Genomic DNA, 22,807 nt, shown 5'->3' with positions numbered 1-22,807 from the left:
ATGAGACGGAAAATTAATGCATTGAAAACAGAAGATGTGTTATGTGATAATACAAGTCACAAGAAACAAATTTGTTACTTATTAGACCATACATTATCACGAGTTGTTCATAGCAGATGGACCACGTGAACCATACCCTAGGGGTCATTCAAGTATTACGTCAGCATCGAGGGGGTTTTGGATTTGTTGACTTTTGATGATGGGGGGGGGGGGGGTTGAAGGTTACTTATGTCATCAACCACCTCTTTTTGAAGATATGAAATATTCTAAGCTGCTGACGAAATTTTGCTAACGGGGAAGGGGAGGGGTCAGTGTTTTGCTGACAAGGGGGGGGGGGTCAAAAATGGTTGGAATCTGCTTACGTAATACTTGAATGGCCCCCTATCTATCATGAGTATATTTCTGTATTTTTATAAATAGAAAAAACTGATTTTTTTTGACATACTACTAAAATAAGCTGATTGTCGTACAATAACATTTTAGATTTTGAGAAAAATAAAAATATGTATTTAAAAAACACAGAAAGTGTGTACTAACCATTCATCTGGCTATGACGGCAGAGGATGCCATGCAGATTTTTGGTCTAATTATTTCAATTTTTGAAAAGTAATTAGTGATTATTTCAATAATAATTTTTTTGCCAATGATTTAAAAACAGTTAAGAACATGAAGTCAGTTTCAATGGCTGCATAAAAAAATTTTAATCAGAAAAATATATTTTATTAGCTTTAAACTTTAAAAAAAAAGATAAAAAAGAGAAATTAATTGGCCAGATGAGATGGCTGGTTAAAAACATTCTAAACAGCTATCATGACCATCAACATGATTAGGTGAAGTAAAAGAAATATATTTTGAAAATTTGTTTAATATGTGTTATATATGCTCATATATATATATACATATATATTTGTTCAATATTCATTTAACTAAAAATTTTCCATTCTTTTTTTTTTTTTCTGATAGAATCTACAACTTTGAAACCATGTACCTCTTTCAGACCTAGTACTAACAAACATGCAGAAGGTGGGGGAGGTTCTCGCTGTAGATATTTTGTTTAACCTCTGGAAGTTTGGCCTTCATTTCAATGATAACACACACATAATCCTTAAAGTCAGAGCCATAGGCGGAGATATGGGGGAGCGTGGGGGGCATTGCCCCCCCCCCTCCCCTCCAGCATCAAAGGTGGAGTCGACTGATCTAATGTATATATGAATTGACATCATCATCATCATGCCCCCCAGACTTCTAAGTCTATCTCCACCTATGATCAGAGCTGAACTCCCTAAGCTTAAATGAGAAAAATATAAAGAAAGAAAAAACATCCCCACCCATTTGTGAATATAGTTTCTGAAAGGGATAAACTAGACAAACATGTTATATATGTGTAAATGAGATCTCCTAAAAGTATATAATTTTGTCTCTTGATCTTAAATCATAAAGAAAATGCTGTCACAAATCTTGAATCAACATGTTTCTCAAATCCAAAAACTTGAACAAATTATATTTTTAATTCAAAAACTCTGAAACACATTGAATTACATTTGAGATGAAGTACTTCTAAATTGTTGATTGCATTCCCCAAGATGGCATTGCATCCCCAAGGTGGATAGATTAACTGAGATTCAAATGTACAAAGAATAAATGTTTTCGTTTAAGATCATATCACACACTCTAAAACTCCAAATTTAACAAATTTCCTTTATTTAAAAAGAAAAAAGTTTTCTTTAGGCAGGAATTATACTATAAAAGTTTGATAAAAGACTTTTTACAAAACTTTAAAAATGCAATTAATAAGTGCATCACTTACATGTGAGCAAATGTAACCAATGGGCTTATTGTTTTTTTTCTTAGTTCTTAAACTCTTTCTCACACTAACCCCTGAAACTGCATCTATTATGAATAGATGATGAGTGCAGTATGAATCCTTTCCAGATGATTTGCAATGTAGGGTGAAAAAGAAGAAATTTTTTACTCATGTCTAAAGAAGGGTAAATTTCTATTTGCACAGTTTCAGTGTTAAAATAGGCTTGAATGAAACATCACTTTAAGTACACCAGGGATTGAAAAATTCCAGGTGCCAGGTTTTCATGGCAACTAGAAAATTGATATTAGCACCAAAAATTTTCTATACATGATTGCTAAACTGGAGTCCAAGAAGAACACACTCTTCTGATTTCACGACGCACTTCCACCTAAGTACCTTCCACCATACTGAGCAGCACTAAAGTACCAGAAAAGTATAAAATACATTTAGGACCGTCATTCTTGAGAGAAAAAAACATCTTGGCTCTCTAAGCAAAGGCACATAAATTGTGTTTCAATTTGCCTAGCCCTGATGCATAACCATTACACAGTTTAAATATACAGAATATGCTGGGAAAATATTCATACAAGTATGCCTATACATTTCATACAACCATTGATAACATAATAACATAGCAAAATGAGCAAAAATAAATAAGGAAACACTCACACATCAACAGAAAACGACAATAAAACTGGAATTGAGTATCAATCATTCAACTCATATGAAAACTACACTTATAAAACAGAGACTTATAATGCATTTAAATATAAAGTATCAAGGTATATTTTTGTTCCACTAAAAATAAATGGCATACCTTCGTTCGAATTGAGTGAGTGACTAAAATGCATAAATAATTCTTGTATAAAAATGAAAATAAGCTGTATAGAGTAAAATGTATATAAAAAGTGAGATTATAGGTAGTATATACAGATACATCAATACATGTAATATGTACATGTCACAATCCAAATCCAAAGTCTAGCATCTCTGGAAAGTAGCTAGTCACGTTGCACATTACTCACATCTACCACTTTGTGATGACACTAGACTTTGAACATTTTGATGGCAATATGTATAATATTTAGAAAAACTAGAGATTAATTTGATTTTAAAATGCTTAAGTGTGAACTTGTTACAAAGAAGGAACTTTCTCATCAGCTGCACTGAGTAGCTCTATAGATTTCTTGATGGCACTTCTTTAGCATCTTCAGCCATTGTTTTTTTTCCGCCAATTTCATCTTTGTGCTGTCCATAACAAAAAACGCCAGTTCTTTCAACTTTTGTGTTGTTAGATCTTGGGAAACGCTTCTCATCTCACTGCAATGCATTCTTCTGCAGAATGACAGGTCTATTTGCACAATTCATTAAAAAAAATGTTAATCACAGAAGCAAAATTATAAAAAAAATTATATGGGCACAAATTCTAATACTAATTTTATGAGATTACTACAATTTCATTTGTATCATGCAATATAGATTTAGACATGGGCGTAGATGGTTCCATGGAGTCTAGCACTGTGATCAGAGGCCTATAGTATACTATATCATGTAATATACAGTATAAAACCATTGACTTTGAACAATAGAGTTTATTTAGCCCTTATTTGTTGTAGTGAAAGTTAATGTTGAATTATGCAGAGTGATTCATATAGAACCAGCCCAACTAAATGAGGTACATCACAAAAGATATCGTACATATTATCACATGCTGCTTGATATAAAACTGACCTTGGATTGTGTACTGTACATTCAACTTTCATTCATTGTGACTGCAGCTGGTGTTGAAAGTGGATGTCATTTTCTTGAAGGCACCAGCCTTCTGATATTTCATATTCCTAGTGAGGCAGTGTTCCTTTGGTGATTGTTCTGATCGCAGCAGGAATGTTATTCTTAAAATTTTTTTATGAGTGACTGTGACGTTTGCTTGTGTACACTCTGGTACATACCCATCCTTCAGAAACACTTCAATACCTCTCAGATGTGAAGCTGGGCATCTCCAGTCCATCAATGTTCAATTTCTACACTTTGTCTTTCAGGAAACCCCCCCCCCCCAATAAAAAGAAATCAAGGCTTCTGATGTCTGTGGATCTTAAGGGGAAAGGGGCCACAACCCTTTGAATATGACGTAAGAAAAGAAGCTCTCAATTAGTTTCACAGACACTTTAAATGTGTGGAATGTCAATGAATCCTGCTAAAAATAACCTTGTGTGAGTTCTACATCGTCCAACTACCCCACGAAATCTTTAAAAATATAGCAGTATACAGTGGTGTGAACAATTGTGCTGAAAAAGATTGGTCCAATACATAATTGAGAAACCTGATACGATGCACCAAACCCCTACTTTTTTAGATGTAGCAGTTATTCAATAATCTCATGTAGATTTACAGATGATCAAATTCTGGAATTTTGTGCATTCAAATTTCCCTAAAGGTAGAACATGATAATTTGTAGTGTTTATCTTGTGTCCTGGAACTTAGCACTGTAAGTGCTGTCATCTATTTGCGCCATCTGCAAATTATTCCACTTCACTATTCCTCTACAAAGTTGAGACATTAATATGTTCTAATGTTTATCACATGCATCAACTACTGAATTCATTGGGACGGTTCAATAAGAATCACTGTGTACTAGATGTTAATAAAAAAATCTTGGTTTTCATAACCATACCGGGGGGATTTAAATGTCTGAAAATGAGTATAGCATATACAAATACAGTTACACGTGTGCAAGTCTGCTGAAATGTACAGTATATAGGGCATATACAGTTATAGGGTTGAAGCATCCATTTGTCATTTCAGCTGCAATTTTCACATTAAAAGAAATTGATTATATATATGAGTACAAAACTTATCATAAATTGAAAAACAATGACAGAAGATAAAATTTAATCTAAGCCATTTGCAATGTGTTTTTAAGGTCATGTGTTCAGTTTTTTTTTAGGTTTCATTGGAGAGGAAATTAAATGATTAAACCAATTTACATCAACTACCATTTCTAATTAATTGTTCTGAGAAATTCATACTCATATTATTTGCGAGAGCATTGGTTACATGATTGAAAGCATTACTAGCATGTTTTAGGACACCACATGAATTTTAAATAAAATGCTCGAATAAAATTCAAATTGAATTCTCCAATGCTTAATCCTACAATTGTACCTGATTTCACAACATATCAGTGAAGCATGAATTATATATAGCCAAAACAAACCTGGAGAAAAACTCAGATGCAAGCAAGATGGCTTCTGAAACAACTTGTGGACTCTGTAGAGCATGAAATCGAATAAAATTTGGAAGTTTTCTTTTGAGACACATTGGTGGTACATCACTGAAGACAGAAAATCTCGTGAAACTGCTTCATAATTTGTGACCTTGAGATAGAAAAAAAATGATAAACAATTAGCTATCACAATATAGTAATATTTTCAATATTAATATTGTAACAGCACTTTCATAATATACAATTTTCATGGAAGCGATTTTATGAAAATAACACTGCTCAACAAAAAAGAAATTCATGTTCCCAAGGAAGTGTTAATGGTTTTAGGGTATATTGGGATTGCTTATTTTAAAACTGGTGTTGGATTTGCTGACATAATATAGTCTGCAGCCACTAATTTTTACTTTTAATTTTTCATGCTATTTTCCTATTTTATTCAATATATTATCCTATATCATGGTCGGACATCAGTAATCTTTATTTATTGATATTAAGAATAATTTTAATAATAATTTTATTATAGACAGCTTTTTTTCAGCCCGAGATTTCAAGAAAACAGATATTTTCTGGATATTATGCTGAGGTGAACTGGGAAAAAAAGTCATCTTGTCTCTGCCAGGACAAGATGACTTTTCTTTCCAAGAGTTCACCTTAGCATAATATCCAGAAGATATGTTTCCTTAATAATTTTATTTATGGATTATTGATTTACATTTTGCACACTCTGAATGTGATTTGTATGCTGCTTATGTATTAACACTGAAATTTAATTTTCTCCTTATCTCAAAAACTGGAGTCAATCTGACAAAACCAATACCAGATTTGGAATTAGCGCTCCAAAACCACCCTAAAAATCACAGAAAAATCTTTAGCCTTGAGCAGTGTAATCAACTGATTTCTTTGAATTCATTTTGATTTATTTTTCCCTATAGATCCATTAGTTTCAAAAACCTTTTAAGTTTACAGCATCTTTTGCGCACTAAATTTTTTTTCTGTGGCATACCAAGTATAAACATAGGCTAGCCTAACAGTTGCAGTGTGGATAAATAAAGAAAACATTGAAAATTGAAAGACGAAACACACCCAGCTTCACATCGCACAGAGATATTGAAGGGTTCTAGAAGGATGAGTGTATTCGGATGCAAAAAATAAAACAATCGAATTCCCAAAATATTATTGTGTAGTGCTGGAAATAAAAAAGTGTCTCAATGAGCTATCAAACATTTGAAGAATGAGAAATCTACTTAGTGCAGTGTTTTTCAATGTGTGCCTCAAGGCTACCAGATGCATCACTAACCTTTGTCAAAGGATTTGTTGCAAGCTGACAACATTGATGATTATCTATTCAGTGCTTTAAAGTGGTTCTTTTTTAGGACTTTCAAATCTGGGAACCGGGGATAAACACTGTCATGGAGCAGCGGGTGGCAAAAGTTGAAGAACCACTGACTTATTGGGATGTAGTGGTCACTATGCACAATTCGGAAACAACTGTACTAATCCTAAAATTTGCTATCTATCATAAGGTTTCTGCAATATAGGTTAAAACATTTGATTTTCTGCATAGGCAAAACGTAAATACATATTTAAACAATCTTTTCTACAAAAATAAGAAATATATGTGTTTCAGCTGGTGCATAAAAAGATTTTGTTCTGGAATCTGATACTGAAACTTTAATGGGGAAAATTACTTTTTTATTGTATGATGAGGTGAACTGCAAAAGTCCAGCATAACTTACTTTTTTATCGACACTCACAAATATATCTTCAATGACAAGATGTAAGAACAACAAAAGAGCTTTCAGTTGCTGCTGTCTTTGCCAGGGCATAACAATCAGAAGGAGCTGGCATGCAAGAAGAGCTTTTGACCTCTTGTTGCACTTCACTAGATCAAGAATAGCTGTACAAATGGGAACAAAAGCACATGGCATGAGTGGTTCTGGGAGATTGCTATAATGTTCGAGAACATTCTGATAGCACAGCAGCTTGCATGCTTGAAGGGACCATAAACTCTCCAGGCCAGCTGGACGTCTTCCTAGACACTGGGATGCTGCAGACACCCATGGTATGTTGCTTATATTGCCATATTTTGAAGGGAGGCATATGTTGACTAAACCTGTCATGTCATTTTTGATGACTAACTCTGATTCTTTAACAGATACTCTTCCTAATGTGGGTGGTACAGCTAGTATGCTTTCCAAAACAGGCAGATCGATGAGTACAAGTAAATGCATTAAAGCTTGATCCCTCAGTCTCGTGTGAAGCTCTGTAAGTTCATAAAAAATAAATAAAATAAAAATATAAACACAAAGAAATCAATAAATTTTTAAAATTACTGTCACAACAAGTAATAAAATTTGCATGATTTTGATACAGACGAATAATTTTTTTATTAGTTATTTCAGACTTAAAATCAATCCAAAAATGAATGTATACATGCATCCCTGCAGGTACAGAAGAAGTCTGGTATAATTAGTATGGCTTATAACAAAAGTTCCTTCTCTGCACAGACCTATTCCTTCATGTGCTGTTTAACAACAATCCAAAAACACCAATGGTATATTCCATGATTTGTGTATGCTAAAGCATTTACAATCGTGTAAAACTGTGCATACGTGTAGATTGGGGGGGGGGGTTGTGTGCATATAACAAAAATCGCTCGGTCACAAGTGATTTGCAATGCTATGTTAGCACCCTAATTTCAAAGATACAAAAACTATACATTTATAGCAAGTTGCTAAATTAGAGAGCCTTCACAATAACATCAGCAAAGGTTCTAAAGACAGTCTGGTTTTTTTTCTCCTCGAGAGTTAAAATAAAGATAGCAAGCTCTTACTATAACAGCAGAAACGTTATTTGTAAATATTCATCTGAGGAAATTCTAACGCTGAACAAAGTAGTTAGTTTTTTCAACCCTTATTCTCCTCTTCCTATCCATAGGCTTATCCAATTTACAAACAGGACAGATGACGCTTGACATTTTGACTTTAGTCAGGTTTGACTTTTGAGCAGGGCTGGACAAATCACAAAAAAAAAAATCTAGGCCGCAGAACAATTTTTTAGGCACCAAAAAAAATTTTACCCAAAGAATAAGGTCCAAGATAATGCTCCTTTTGACTTTTTCAGGGCATGCTGACCCTCTTTCATGCTAGCAGATATGCTGCTATAGATTCCAAACATTTTGTGCTGCTCTCAGCCTGCAATTTAGCAACTACACAAAAAAAATTTTAAGTGTCAATACCAATTTTATTTATTTGCCATGGCAACCTGGCACCTGGGATTTGTCCAGCCCTGCTTTTGAGTGACTTTATCTCACTGTAATCATTCTGTTGTTTTACATTGTGCCCTAAAGAAAAAAATTTTTTTGAATGAAAAGCTTGATTTATGCATGCAAACAGTGAATTAAGTGCTCTGAATATTTTCACTATGGCATTTTGTTAAAAATACTTTGCTAACATTGTTTATTTGTTTATTTATTTTATTTTATTTATTTTTTTGAATTCGAGAGATATATTATTATTTTGAGTAAAACCAATCAAGAAAAATAACAACTATCAGTAATAACTGAAAAAAATTAAAAAAAGTAATTTTGGCTTTAAAATGCAGGGAATTACAAGAAAATCTGGAAATTTTATTAAAATGATTTTAAAATTACCAAATGCTATAATCATTCATTCATACTTCTCAGCATGTGTGGATTTATATTTTTAATGTGGATCAAGAAGAATTTTCAAAAAATATGCACTAGTTTTGAGAGAAAAAAAAATTTCAGCTAAATTCGCTATATGGATCACTTGTGCATAGTGAAATATGGATTAAAATAAAGTATTTTACTACAAATAGCTCAATTTTGTAATTATGAAATTGAGAAATTGAAATTTTCAAATCAATACACAGAATATAATCTCAAAAAAGCAGATCAAGAATAACCAATCATGAAAAGGTTAAATATATTTTCCAATGTATCTCTTTTCAGTGATTAACTTGATATGTAAATTCATATAAGCCTATATACAGCACTTTGCAAGTTCTCACCTTCTGGAATACTATCTTCAATGAAATCCGAAACAGGTTTGGTGTTGGAAAAATGCCTCAAATTTGTCTTTCCATTAGCTGCACACTCTTTTTTCTCCCCACTTTTAACTTTAGAATCTAACATGCGCAATGATGCAGTTCTTCGAATAGATTGTAAATGAACTTTTCCAGGATTGTGTGAAGTGTATCTAACAGAAGCTCGAAAATTGCCAGGTATTTTTTGGAATGTTGATGGATCCCTGCAATTCAAAAATGGTACATTACTACTCTATTATAACATACTATTCAAGTATTAAAACTATCAGACATTAAGCATGGCTCTTAAAAAAATTAGGAAAGAAAACCGTTCAAGATATTTTATTTGCTATTAAGACATGTTACATATAGGTTTATAAGTAAATGAATATCATATCCTTCAACTTCAATTAATTTTTCTTGCATTCTTATTGTTTTGTTATCAAAGAACTTCAAAAGTCAATGGAACAATATTTTACTTAATGCCTGAGTACACCGATTTAAATCAACTTGATTTAAATCACTAAATGTAAATTTCATTTTTTGTTTTGTATTAACCTAGAATGATATGCATGTTATTGAAAAGTGGAAAAGTTCTTGATCAAAAGAAATAAAGATCTTGTAAATATAGACTTGAACCTATAATCTTTAAATGCAGTACAGAAAAAGATAGTTTTTCTATTTCTAGATTATAAGGCGTGGGAAAAATTTCAGAAAAATATAAGGAGCTAAACTTAGATATAACTACATTAAATATTTGTAATGCATTATAATAAGGCACTACTTCAAACACAAACTCTGGCCATCATTGTGTTGCAATTTACTGCCATTAATGAGATGTGTTGGAAATGAAGGCACAATCTATCGGTGATTGAATCAAGCTATTAGGGAAAATATCCCATCCACATCCTTCCTTAGGTGTGAACCTGGGACCATGACAGCAAACCTCACGTTGGCAGACGATCATCTTACCACTATACCACTCTGGCTAACGAAGCACTAGTGTTCTGATAAAAGAACAGAAATTTAGTTTTTGTATAAAGATTTGAATTGTATACCCTGATTACTGATTAATAGATGTTGTACCACTATGAAAATACTGTTGAACTTGAAATTTTAATATGAAAAGTGAAATAGTCTAGAGCAGTGGTTCTCAACTGCCTGGCAGTTGAATGATTAGGGAGCTAGCGTCTCACTGTGCAGGTCTGGGTCTGAATCCCGGTTCGGGCATGGATGTCTACTAACATTAAGAAATTTCCTGGATGGATCATGCTGATTCCTTGAGCATACGTGGGGATCACATTCTTAATATTAAAAAACATTTTATGAGGTACATAATTTCTATGACAGAGCCCCATAGGCCTATTTTTTTATTAATTTATTAGTTACTGATTTACTTTTATTCTTTAAAAATAATAATTAATTTTTTAACTGCTGGTCAGAAGTTTGCTTTTTTTCCAAATCTCTCAAAGAATAAAAATGAGTAAATTATTAAACAACATGCAAATCTGACACACATTATAATAAATGCATCTATCAATTGCGTAAGAAACAATCTGGTAAATAGAATGTGTTTTCATTTAGTTGATGCTGAATGGCACTTTGGTTATACATCGAGTGTAGTTCGTTTGTTAGTTTATTCATTAATGCTAATAATGATAGCTTTCATAAATGATCCTGAAAAATAATAAAAATATAACGGTCAAAAAATTAAAAATAAATGAGTTTTGAATGGGTGGTCTACTCTGCCTCATCTTCCCCCATATAAGGATTGTTTAAGTCAAACTAGACCTTTGAGTTTATCAAGAAAGAAAGAATTTTAAGGGGTCAAATGTGGTTTGTTTGTTGTAATGTGTGTGTGTTTTTTTTTTTTTTTTTTTGCTACTGTTACTTTCACTGAAATTTTCTTGCATATAAACTATAATCAGCAGATACAGATTTTGCTACGTTCAGGGAAAAAAATGTCATTGCATCAAAAAGCATCATTGTCTGCAGTGGCATATAATCTGCATGTAAAAATTTTATTCACCAATAATTATATCTTAAAGAATGAAAGGGGTTATTTGATCTGTTTCCATAAAAAAAAATATGATTTTCTACTCCCATCTATGTGCCAGTTATGAATCTTTTTTAATACCTGAGTGCTACAGGGTAAGATGCTCGTCTTCCACTATGAAAGTTAGCATCTAGGTTCGAATAGGCACAAAACATCAGAAACAAGTTCTTTACCTACTGAGCATTGGGCGACCACCGATAGATGGCAACTTCATTTCCCACCACACTACACAGGTTGGAAATTGCCATATGGCGATATATGACCAGAATTGGTGTAAGATAAAGCAGCTATGAATCTTTGAAACAATTATTTTTTGCAAATCAATTTTTAAGAATATTTATTGCTACTGTAAGCTCTTAAAAGAAAGCCTACACAGTGGTATCTAATCGACACTAAGAAATTCCTGTTTTAGTGCAAAAATCCATAGATTACATGCACAAAAATATGGTATACATTTATTACAGGGTTTAAGTTATGGTTGATAAAAATCAGCATAGAAAGATTTGTCAAAATGCCTGAATGATCTAATGTGAAATTAATTATGGAATATTATTAATCAATAAGATAGAAACTGTAGAATTTTATTTTATTTTTTTGTTTTTTGCAATATAGAAGATGGTACTAGTGGGTTATTAGGGCAACTATGACTAGTGGTACTTTTTCAAATCAGCAGGATTTGAGCGCTGTTGGTAGTAACTTGGTGTCCTTATTTCTGCATTTGATTTAAGCTCCAACTTTCTTCTAACTTTCAAACACTACTACTACTAAATCACTCATGCCCTGGTCCATAATCCTCTGCAGAACTTCTAAAGAATTGGTACATATTGGAATGTGCATGTACATGTTGTTTGACCTAACATGGAGTTTGTTTCTGTGTAATGCTTGTTATAGTGCTGGCATCTGCCATCTTTTTCAAGTCATGTGTAATGATTGAAGTCTCTCTGGGAAGAGACTTTTTAATGGGAGGGGGAGATTGGCTCACACTCACACCTTGAAGTTGGAGATCGCAGAAAACCAATTTCAGCTGACTGGGGTTTGAACCTGGGTCCTCGTGCGATGCAAGTTCATTACTATGACCACTCAACTGCCACAGCAACTAACTTTCAAACACTGCTATATGACTATATATAACGTTTGACTGGGTGTTTTTCCCCCATATCAATTGGTGGTCATCCTGATAACTAACCAGCACCAAATTTACTAAATATCCAAAAAGTTTATTAAAGTAATCTGTTGTTCTGAATATTTAAGAAAAAAATATATAAATATGCTGTTCTAAAATGATCCTAATGAAGTTCACAGAAAACACCACCATACCTGTGAGAATTTTCTTTATTTTCTCCTTCAGCAGTTTCATCCCTTTTTGAATCAGACATGAAACGGTAAAGCTTGGAAGAGCCGTCTTCAAATTTTGAATGCCCTTTGGGAGTTATGCACTCAAACAGTTTATTATCCATCAAAACTTGGCACACCTAAATAACAACCAATTAAAAAGGCATTAAATTTGTGAAAGAAAATAAGCTGTAATGATTTATGGGATAAGCAAAGAAACTAATACTTGTGTAAACAATTTTCTCGTATTATGGAAAGCTGTAACTGCAACTGGTTTATGCATAACGTGGGATATTAAAAAGAAGCAAATGTTTGACGGTGTATTTATTTACTATTTCCACTGAAATATATGTATGGTGAGGTCTCACAATGCATTCGGAAAAAAAACTAGTAATCATTGGCTAGACAAAACCAGACACATCTACAATAATGCCATTGATAGCTAAATATAAAGGAATTAATTTGAATTATTCATCTTGCCATTGACTGATCAACATCTCTAGAATTTCGGGAAACCATGATGTAGAAAAAGAGTATATTCTTGAATGGCAATCCACTTAGGGGCATATGCAGGATTGACCTTTGGAGGTGCACAAAAAGCTTGAGGGTGGATCGCAATGAATTGAAAATAAATGAAGAGAATATTTAAGTTCTTGGCCTTCAAATAACATTGAAATTGACAGAAACTGATTATAAAGTATAAAGGCACTTTCCTCCTATATTTAATTTTTTTTAATACTTTTGGCATTAAAAATAAATTTTTGATCATCTGCGGGACTCGTGTCCCCCCACATATGTCTCTGATCATTAGGGGGAGAGCAAACCTGACGAAATTTTTATGAGAAGGGGTCGAAAATGGCTAAAACTCTGCTACTGTAATACTTGAATAACCCTTAACAACTCGTTTCATCGAAAACATATATTGCAGAGTTGGCATTTGTTATAATGACCCCCTCCTTGTTCCACAGAAAATGGATGCTATATTAGGAGATTGTTATAATCTCCAATGTAAATGCTTGGAAAAAAATCAGTTCCTGAACAGAATATATATTTTGGATGGGAAAAAAAGTTATATTATTTATTTTGTCATAGTGTAAGGCTCCAAAGCAGAATGTTTAGCACTGTTCTACAGCGAGCCCTCAGCTGACTGGAAATGTTCTACTGTAAAAATCCCCACATAATAGTGTTTTTTTGCACTTTTTTAAATTATTCCAAATTGTTCTGCAGTAGCGCTAATTGTTCTGTGATGTACGTCGCAGATTTCGACACATTCTGCTTTGGGATGTAAGGCAGTTGCAATGAAAATGCATCCGGTTGTAAAATAAAATTGTAATAATTATTAATCAATCAACCTCTATCGTAGATGTTATTTTGTTTCAAAAATACACAAAATATGCTGTCCCAAAAATCAAAACAATTCAGGACACTTCACTAAATCATATGAAAAACTGAGAATGTGTGACACTCATACCTTCACAGCATTTTTTCGAGAAACAGGTTTCTGAATTGCTGCCAAACTGCAACAAGTTAAGCACTGATACACCACATTAACGAGGTCTCCTCCATCAAAGACATCATCGTAATATTTGAAAACGTGCCTCCTTCGAGAAAGATTAACATTCGACTTTACATGTTGTACCAGGTGTTGCCAAAGTCTTGTTGCCCAAAATGGATCTGAAGGGAAAAAAATAAAAATCTGGAGATCATGATAATTCACATGACAATGAATTTCTGCATAAAAATATACTAAAAAATGAACTCAAATTTATAAATCAGTTGTAATATTATATACTTGTCAGCGTTTCATGTTTTGTGTGATGCTGCTTTTTTTTCATGGGACAGATTCATGCTACCCACAGCAAAAAAAGTTTCGCTTCGAAAACATTAAACCACGTGAATCACGAATTTTGAATCAATTCAAAATTACAATGAAATGTCTTCTGTACAGTGTGTCGTGGAAGACAGGTAGCAGCAACAGCAACAACACAAAACAAGAACAACTCTGGAAACATGAATACATTAGGGCCACACACATAAACACAACACGTTCCAGCATGTACCAATTCATTAGAATTTCAGCAGAGGAATCTGTATGAGGCATGTATATAGTTAAGTAGTAGTGATGTATGTGTGTCTATTCAATTTTCTTTCAAATGCAGTCATGTCCCCCTTATACTAACTCAGAAACCCCGTTCACATGTGCAATAAAACATCCAGAGAAGTTCCCAGTAATGGGGATTTTCGCTACAAACCATTTACAAGGCGTTTAGTTTATGCCGGTAATCCCCTCTTCTTTCTGGAAGAGGGGAATAAATGTTAGGCTTCGTGTACATTCTGCAGTATTTTTCCATCTCTTTCCATTATTTAAGCCAGATTTCCTTGCATCGTATTAACTGAATTGGACACTTTTGCACAAGCAGAAAAGTGTGACTTTATCACGCTATGCATTTGTGTCTTCCTACCATGACACTTCAGCTGATCTGTTGCCTGCATGCTGCAGTCTGAAGCGAAGGGAAAGAAAAATTAAGAGAAGATCGGTGAAATGTGCTGCGCACTATACATTTGACTCTTTCCGAAGCAGTCAGTCAATGATGCCTGACCTAAATCACTGGCGTCAGATGTATTGCGCTCTGTAGGAAAACAGAAACATTGCTTTTCCTATTGGTGAGTGGACTGTGTGTCGCATTGGGTGATTCATATTCCATGCAATGCAAAACAACCTACTCCTATGAAAACGCAACTTCAGTCTTAATACTGTTTGTTTTTATTATTATCATTGTACATTTTTTATCATCATTGTTACAGCTGTAATATAATCCCCTTTTTGGCGATGTGTTGGCTTTTTTTTTATGGTAAGAAAATTGTTCAGAAGCATGAGTCTGCCTCACTCTTGCGATTTTTCGTCATGCTTTCGGACTAAGAAAAAAACTAATAACTAAGCTTCCCACTAAAGAAAAAATCGCCAACCCAATGGATTGCACTATAACTGTTCTGCTTGGGACCTAGGAAAATATTAATTTTTGGGATCCTTTTTTATAGGTTGTCTTCTTTGAGACAGACATATGCAGTGAGGGAGGGGGCTATACCTGAAATACAAAAAAAATAGCCAATTTCGGGCCCTGTCTATAAACTGTGTTCGCTATAGCAGGGTGTGTCTGTGTAACGTTATTGACTCTTTTGAGGGCAATATTTCCACGTCAGTAGGTCATCAATTTATGCGTTATAACTTTGCCCGATTTCCGATTATCAAGTAATTTCACATAATTCAAATGAATGCAAGTGAGATATAAAAAGCTTCTTTGTAACACGTGAGGACTCACCCAAACTCGATATCTGTTGACTCTCTGAATAACTTGTTGGCAAACAAGAGTTTAAATCCTTTGCACGAACCGCCATTTGTACCCAAAACAACACTTACTGTTGCCAGATTTAACACTAACTTGAAACTCTCTCTCTGAAGAACTAGTTGACCATATGTATTTCAGGGAACATCTATTTATTTATTCATTTTATAATTAAAAATCATGGATAGGGATATGGCAAGAGAGAAATTCCTTCCTTCAGCCGGGTTTTCCTAGGAGCAGGTTTCCTGTGCCGCTTGCAACGTGATTCGCCCAGCGCGACACGCCGTCCACTCACCAGTAAGAAAAGCAGCATGACTGTTTTCCTACAGAGCGCAATACGGCTCACGACAGCGCTTTACGTTGGGCGTTATTGGCTGACTCCTTCTGGAGGAGTCAAATGCGTCGTGTGTCGCGGTTTTGCCGATATTCTCTTCCCTCTTGTGTGTTTTATTTCCCTTGCCTTCAAACAGGAGCATGCAGACGACAGAGTAGCTGATGCCAAAGCCATATACTTTATATAGCCGCCCTGATCTGATGCGCCTCGCTAGGAAAACACAAACACGTAACGTGATTATGTAGCACGTTTCTGTCGGCGCGAAATAGTCTAATTTGGTTCACGCTGCGCAACAAACCTTTTCCTAGGAAAACCCTAGGACATAAAGCTTTAACATTAAAAATGACTACTTATACAAAAATATGTGTAAATATGTATTGAAATCATCATCATGCCCACCTATGACAAGCACCTCCACACTTGTCCGACTCTTTTCTAGTGTCGGATTTGATTGGATAGTTAGTATCACGTGATCAATGACGTCTGATTAAGGATTTCCTCTCTAGTTTTGGCTGTTCTTCGTAGTTATGACGATTTTATTTATATTTTTGACATTATCAGCCAATCAGAATAAGGCTACTGTGACGTTATAGAAACATCACCGTATGTGTAAAGTGTACCTCCTGCTGTTACGTTTGGCAACTTATCGCCAAACACCAGCGTCTATTAACGATTTCGCTTTTATTTTGTCATTACGTCTCGTTTGCTCACACGATAATAAATTACAATGATATAATTTAAGTATAATACTATAGTATATACTTATATAATATATATTATATGTATATTATGTATTATATATATGTATTATATATTATATTATATGATATATATTATATAATAATAATTATATTGACATGCAATAAATACAGTGGCTTGCCGAAACACAATTTCTATGTTTGGTTTTCTAATGAATCTATCAGCATTATGAATCAATAAATGATAGCAGGGCCCAGCTTCGCTGGGCGCTCGCTTCGCGAGCCGTTACTATTGTCAACTTGATGCAACTGAACCACATTTTGATTAAATCAGAAAAAAAAACAAAACATTTTTTAGTGATTCAATAAACGATAACTTATTATACGGGGGTGCCCCCCCCCATTCCCCCTGTATCGCCAAGTTCGCTGTTTGGGAGACCCCCCCCCCCATTCCCGTGCATCTGACAATTTGTGGTGAATTATAATATAATAAATCATGTTTATCCCGTGCAACGGTTAAAAGAAAAAAATTAAATATGATAAGAAATTAAACTTTTCAAACGAAGATGCTAGAAAAAAAAAAATTGAAATTTACGAAGGGACGCGAACTCATAACCTTCGTTTTAAGCGTCCCGTGAACTTTCCACTGCATCAATCCTGGTTGCCGAACTGAAGTTTAATTTATAATATCCATTATTAAATGTCGCTAGGAAATATGGTGGCGCCAAATGGATCAAAAGTTACGGTAGCCTCGCGGTCTACTGTGACGTTTCTATGACGTCACAGTTGCTTGAAAAAAAAAAATAGCGCCAAAGCCACATGCAAAAGGTTACAAGGAAGAACATCCTGATTTTACGTCTATGATCACGCACGTCCAATCAAATTCGACACTAGAACAGAGTCGGACAAGGATTGAGGCGCTTTTCACCTATGAGATCAGCTCAGACCTTCAAGCCCAGGAGAGAGCATCATTTCCCCCATTTGGCAATTTTTCAGAGATTTTTGTCGTAATTAGTGGTTTCGTTCACTTTTGGCATCATTTTTAGCGGTGGCAATATTCTTTGTTTTCCGGATCCAAGATCCCAAATTGCCGAATCACAGAATAACAGAATCTGTGCTGCTACCTATAGTTCAGAAATCAAACGAAAAACAATCACCTAGTGCTATCTCAAAACTACAACAGATGGTGCTAAATTCATCACGTTAGACGCATTTATTATACGTCAACAATTATGGCGGCCCGCATGTTCTATTTGAGCAAGTGCCTGAAGGACGATATTGCTAATACTGGCTACCATCGATGTTAGAAACCGTGTCTGAAAAAACTGCCAATTGGGGAAAAAAAACCATTTTAATTGTTGTCCGAAAAACTGAATAAACTATAAACATGCAATTTTGCTGTGGTTCCCAGTCATAACATTGAGTGCCGTCTTAAGGTGTGGCCCGACCCGGGCGCCTCAAGAAAAGATGGGTCCTCTCAAAAATAAGAACAGGTTGAAATTTTCGAGAATTTAGCTGGTAGGACCTCGGAAAATCACGTGGCCCATGATGCTCTTGAGACGGGCTCTGATAATATTATTCTGCTTAGTACGATTTATTTTCGTTGCAAGCTGTTAATGTTACTCGTTAAGATTCCCCCCCCCCCCCCGTTTAAAACATTTTTTCCTGACAGCGATTACAGCGTTTTTCATGACGGTTTTTTAAGAAACGTTATTGATCCACTGCAACGTCACTGATGTAAATACGGTCGGTCATGACTTACTGTAGCTTCTTGGGAGAGCTGTTGGACCTACATATTTTCATCTTGTGAAAAATTTTAAATTGATAAATGATTACTGCCATCTAACTTTTAAGAATGATACTAAATGCGAGATTTATATTAATAAGAAGTAGATGGCAGCAGCTGTTCTGTAATCGGTTTCATTCTTTAATTTTCCGTTCATTTGATGTTTTCTCGTCTGTAGATACATGGCACTGAGGTGACTGGAATGAGGATATATCCAGTGGCTATAGATGGCACTAAAGGTCTCAATGTTTAGACATTAAATTAATATTTAAGAAATGAACGGAAAAAAAATTGATGCAGGGCCATCTCAAGAGAATCACGGGCCCCTGGACCAAGTGATTTATCTGAGCACCCCCCCCCCCCTACCAGGCAAAAAATTTACATGCTTTCTAAGGAAATTTTGAACCAGATTTTTTTTTTTTGTTAGGCCCCAGGTGGGAAGTCTGAGTCTGCCCCATGCATTCATTCATGCACCCCTCTACCATGCATGGGCGGAGATACGGGGGTGCGTGGGAGGCATTGCCCCCCCCCCCCCATAGGTGAGATAGACTTGGAAGTCTGGGAGGCACAATGACGATGTATATATATGCGTATAATACATTAGATCAGTGGACTCCACATTTGAGTGGGGGGGGGGTGCCCCCCCCCTAGACTTCCAAGTCAATCTCCGCCTATGCTACCATGATTTAGCGATCACAAATTTAATCATGTATTCAAGGGTGACAAATCAAGCACCTTGGCAGAGGGGCAAGCGATCGCATATATGCTTTCTTTGCACATAAAATATTTTCATAGGCCTACACATTCAAGTCAGACTGGGACCCTCAAAATGATTTATAATATTTATCAACTCTATATCAGCGGTTATCAACTGGTTCCCTCTGTGTGCACATCCCAGCAGGGGGCTCTGCTGCATTCTAAAGAAAAGAGCACTCTCTATCATTGACTCTAAGCTCACAGTATTTTAATTTCTAACTTTTTTTTTTTTGTGTAAAGGAATCTCTTAAATTAAAAGTTATCATTACAATGGCTTGCTACTTTAGCATCAGATAATATAAGGACTATTTCCAAGGATTATAAAACGAAATGGAAAAATGTGAGAAATTTACTGATACGCAAGGTAACAAAGCTACCACAGTCAGGATGAATGCATATAATAGAGAAAAACAATTCACAATTATAAACCTTGTATTCTGGTGTTTTGTAGAATTATAATCTTTTCCCTACTGCTCAAGTTGATAATCGCAACAACCAAATTCACCACCTCATAAGAAATGCTGTGGTGTCAACAAACTACGAATATGTCACACACAAAAGGACAATAGTGAATGAAAAGCAAAGTTCTTTTTTTTGCATGAAGCATTTTTTCTTGTTGCTAAAGTAAATTAACTCCTTATGAAAACATGCCCCCCCCCAAAAAAAAATAACACTATTGCTCTCAATATGCACTACTAACATGAAAAGCTCCAAGTGATATTGCATGCATATATACCTCTTAACCAAATATTAATAAAAAGAAAATGAAAACTGTATCCATCAACATTGCACAGTTCTGCAAATGATAATTATATGATATCCATATATATAATGTAATATATATATATTTTTTCTACTTTTGCAATTTTAATCCATTTTTCCCAGCAAAATTCCCTGCCAGTAACATATTTTTGAAAAAAAAGTTAATAGCTGAATTATTTTCTTCACAAGGATTTCGCTATAAAAATATGAAAACAAAAATTTCACCAAATTCTTGATTTCTCATGGATATCTCAAAATTCCAAGCTTGATGCAAAAAATCATAATAAATATTATCAATAATAATTGCATAATCATTGCTATACCTATTTGTACTTCATTCTTTTAAATATACAAGAAACAAAAGATTTTGGAGACAGCAAAAGTGCAAATGTAAAATAAATTACTATATATTACTACATTTAAAATCTATTTTTTTTATTTTGAATATCGAAAAATTTTTATTCCGTTATATTTATTGATATATTGATTCTATAAATGAATTTTTTTATCAATGATTGAGGAATTGAGTGACTTTTTTAAAACAAATTGAGGGATGAAAAATATTTTAAAAGGTGAATAAAATAAAAATAAGAAAAACCTTTGTTTATCACAATTTTATTTGAAATATCATCTATCTTCTGACATCAGTATAGTGTATGTACATCACATATTAATTTTAAGAACAAAATGGTTGAGAAATACGGAATAAAACAAAGAGTATATAAACAACATCGAATAATTTAATAGCTATACATCACATTTTAAATAAAACCCAATTTTTGCTCTGCACCAAATTAATTATCATTGTCTACTTTTAAAACCTAAATACAAGATAAAAGTCCACAGCATGAAGTAATATGAATCACAAATATAAATAAAATTCTTTGCTAAGGTCAATGAGGTAAAACTTTCACATCAAAAATCACTTTTCATGTGATAATGCACAATATGCACCAGCTGTAGCTTGAAATTCCAAGATCAACAAAACTAGAAATTGTTCACTTGATGTAGACGTATCACTTATTGTGTACAGTTTGAAAAATTTTGGCAGTACATAAAAATTCACTTTATAATTAAAAAATAATTCAGTTGAAATTGGGAAAGAATATCAAAGTAAGTTTCAAATGTAGATAAAATCCAATATTAACAGAAAATGATTTAAAAAATTATATATTTGTTTTTCAATTAAGTAAATTAAACATTTTTTTTTCAACACACAAGAATGGATGGTGCATAAATTTCTTACATCACATTCACTGCATACACTCAAAAGTATTTATTGAATTTTTTATGTAGTACCCCAATCTCCAACTACAAAAATATGCATGTTTCACTTTTTTTTTCCATAAATTCATTTTTACACAAGAACTGCACTGAAGATTCCAATTACAGCTTTTAATCTTTACATATTTTCTGAATTTTGATCAATTTATACAATACTGATTATTTGGAAGTTGTTCTGTCAGTAATATATATATTTTCTTATCAATCAAAATCAATGAATATATGAATCTAGCATATCTACAGTTCTATTTGTGCATAAAGATATGACCAAACAAAGGCATAATAAAAATATTGCATCACTTCAAAATGTAATGCGGTTTCCAACAAAGTATTAAATAAATTTCAATAATGTTTTTCTTGTTCTCATCTTAGAATTTATTTATTTGGTCCAAAATGAGAGGAGAATCTTGATTTTTTTTTTTTTTTTTTGGCTTCTCCGCTGCTTTGCATAGGACTAATAAGGCTTAATATTCATAATTAGGGCTCGGATTTTATGCTCTAACGATGAAATATCATTGCTGATAGGTTAAAAAAACCTGAATTTACCAATCAGCAATGATGTTTCATCTTTAGGGGCATAAAAATCTGAGTCCTATTCATAACGTTATGATCATATGATACCTCAATTTCCTTCACACAGACACAGTGAGTCTCTTGTTTTACATCATAAATGTCCATAGTTGAAACAAATAAGAATACGGTTAGATGCAAATGATACAAATACAGAGTGTAGAACCCTTCTTTTTTTTTTAATTTCAGTTTAAGAAATGCCATAAGATTACAACATAACATATTATTAATCAACATTTGGATCTTACAAATTGGATCTTTTCCTATACTGCCTAAAAAAATTCTGGCCCTTTTTCAATTTTGCATTTATTATGTTATGTTTGTACTGTAATTCAACACTTTATGTATATTACATATATATGGATACAATATTTGAAATTTATCACCCCTAATTTTTAATTAATATTAGTGTCATGAAATTCTTAACTATGACGTACACAAAATATTCTGTAGTATCCTGATACACACATAATTAATTTTACACGAGTTATAACCCTCATTCAACTGAATTATCTCTTGACTGGCTGATTCCTTTACCTCAATATATAAAGCTAGTTAAGAAAGTTCTATTGAGATCAACAGGGTACTACGTACAATGTGTCAAATGTGATTTTTCATTTCCTAATAATGGAAATGCAGTCTTTTTTCAGTAGAAACTCTCTAGTCCGGACACTTGGGCCAAGAACTGTTTTTCCTTCTCTAACTGGGGACTTTGACACTTTTTCTTTACCCAAATTTTGTTTTGCTTTTTCTATCACATTTTCTATATTTTTTGCACCACATTTTCCCAATATATTGTTGGTGTCTACTG

The 22,807-nt window shown here is 33.8% G+C and overlaps 1 protein-coding gene across 2 annotated transcripts; it reads right to left on the bottom strand.

The window, feature by feature from the left end:
- Window positions 1-958: 958 nt before the first annotated feature.
- LOC149076242 (DEP domain-containing protein 7-like) lies at window positions 959-15,868 on the bottom strand. 2 transcript variants are annotated; one of them, XM_089243813.1, is made up of 7 exons: window positions 15,783-15,868; window positions 13,934-14,136; window positions 12,448-12,602; window positions 9,060-9,298; window positions 6,764-7,290; window positions 5,019-5,178; window positions 959-3,155 (listed from the first exon to the last, which is right to left on the bottom strand). In XM_089243813.1, the coding sequence occupies exons 1-7, from the start codon at window positions 15,856-15,858 to the stop codon at window positions 2,962-2,964; spliced, it is 1,554 nt and encodes a 517-aa protein (XP_089099939.1). In that variant the 5' UTR covers window positions 15,859-15,868; the 3' UTR covers window positions 959-2,961. The 2 variants fall into 2 exon arrangements, with proteins under 2 accessions (XP_089099939.1, XP_089099940.1); XM_089243814.1 differs by having other exon boundaries at window positions 3,033-3,139; window positions 15,783-15,863.
- Between the last annotated feature and the right edge of the window lie 6,939 nt (window positions 15,869-22,807).

The sequence above is a fragment of the Pholcus phalangioides genome, unplaced genomic scaffold (assembly GCF_987345545.1).
Source record: "Pholcus phalangioides strain wild (caught in Gottingen) unplaced genomic scaffold, Ppha-v1.0 ptg000015l_1, whole genome shotgun sequence".
NCBI lineage: Eukaryota > Metazoa > Arthropoda > Arachnida > Araneae > Pholcidae > Pholcus > Pholcus phalangioides.
This window is presented reverse-complemented; position numbering and strand designations above follow the sequence as displayed.

What these genes read in the sequence shown, in the direction of transcription:
- LOC149076242 (XM_089243813.1), bottom strand. Translation starts at nt 15,858, where the DNA reads ATGGCGGTTCGTGCAAAGGATTTAAACTCTTGTTTGCCAACAAGTTAT. An exon ending in CTCGAAAAAATGCTGTGAAG is followed by an intron (nt 12,603 to 13,933) that starts GTATGAGTGTCA and finishes GTTGTTATTTAG; the next exon opens with GTGTGCCAAGTTTTGATGGA. An exon ending in GCATCTGAGTTTTTCTCCAG is followed by an intron (nt 3,156 to 5,018) that starts GTTTGTTTTGGC and finishes TTGTGCAAATAG; the next exon opens with ACCTGTCATTCTGCAGAAGA.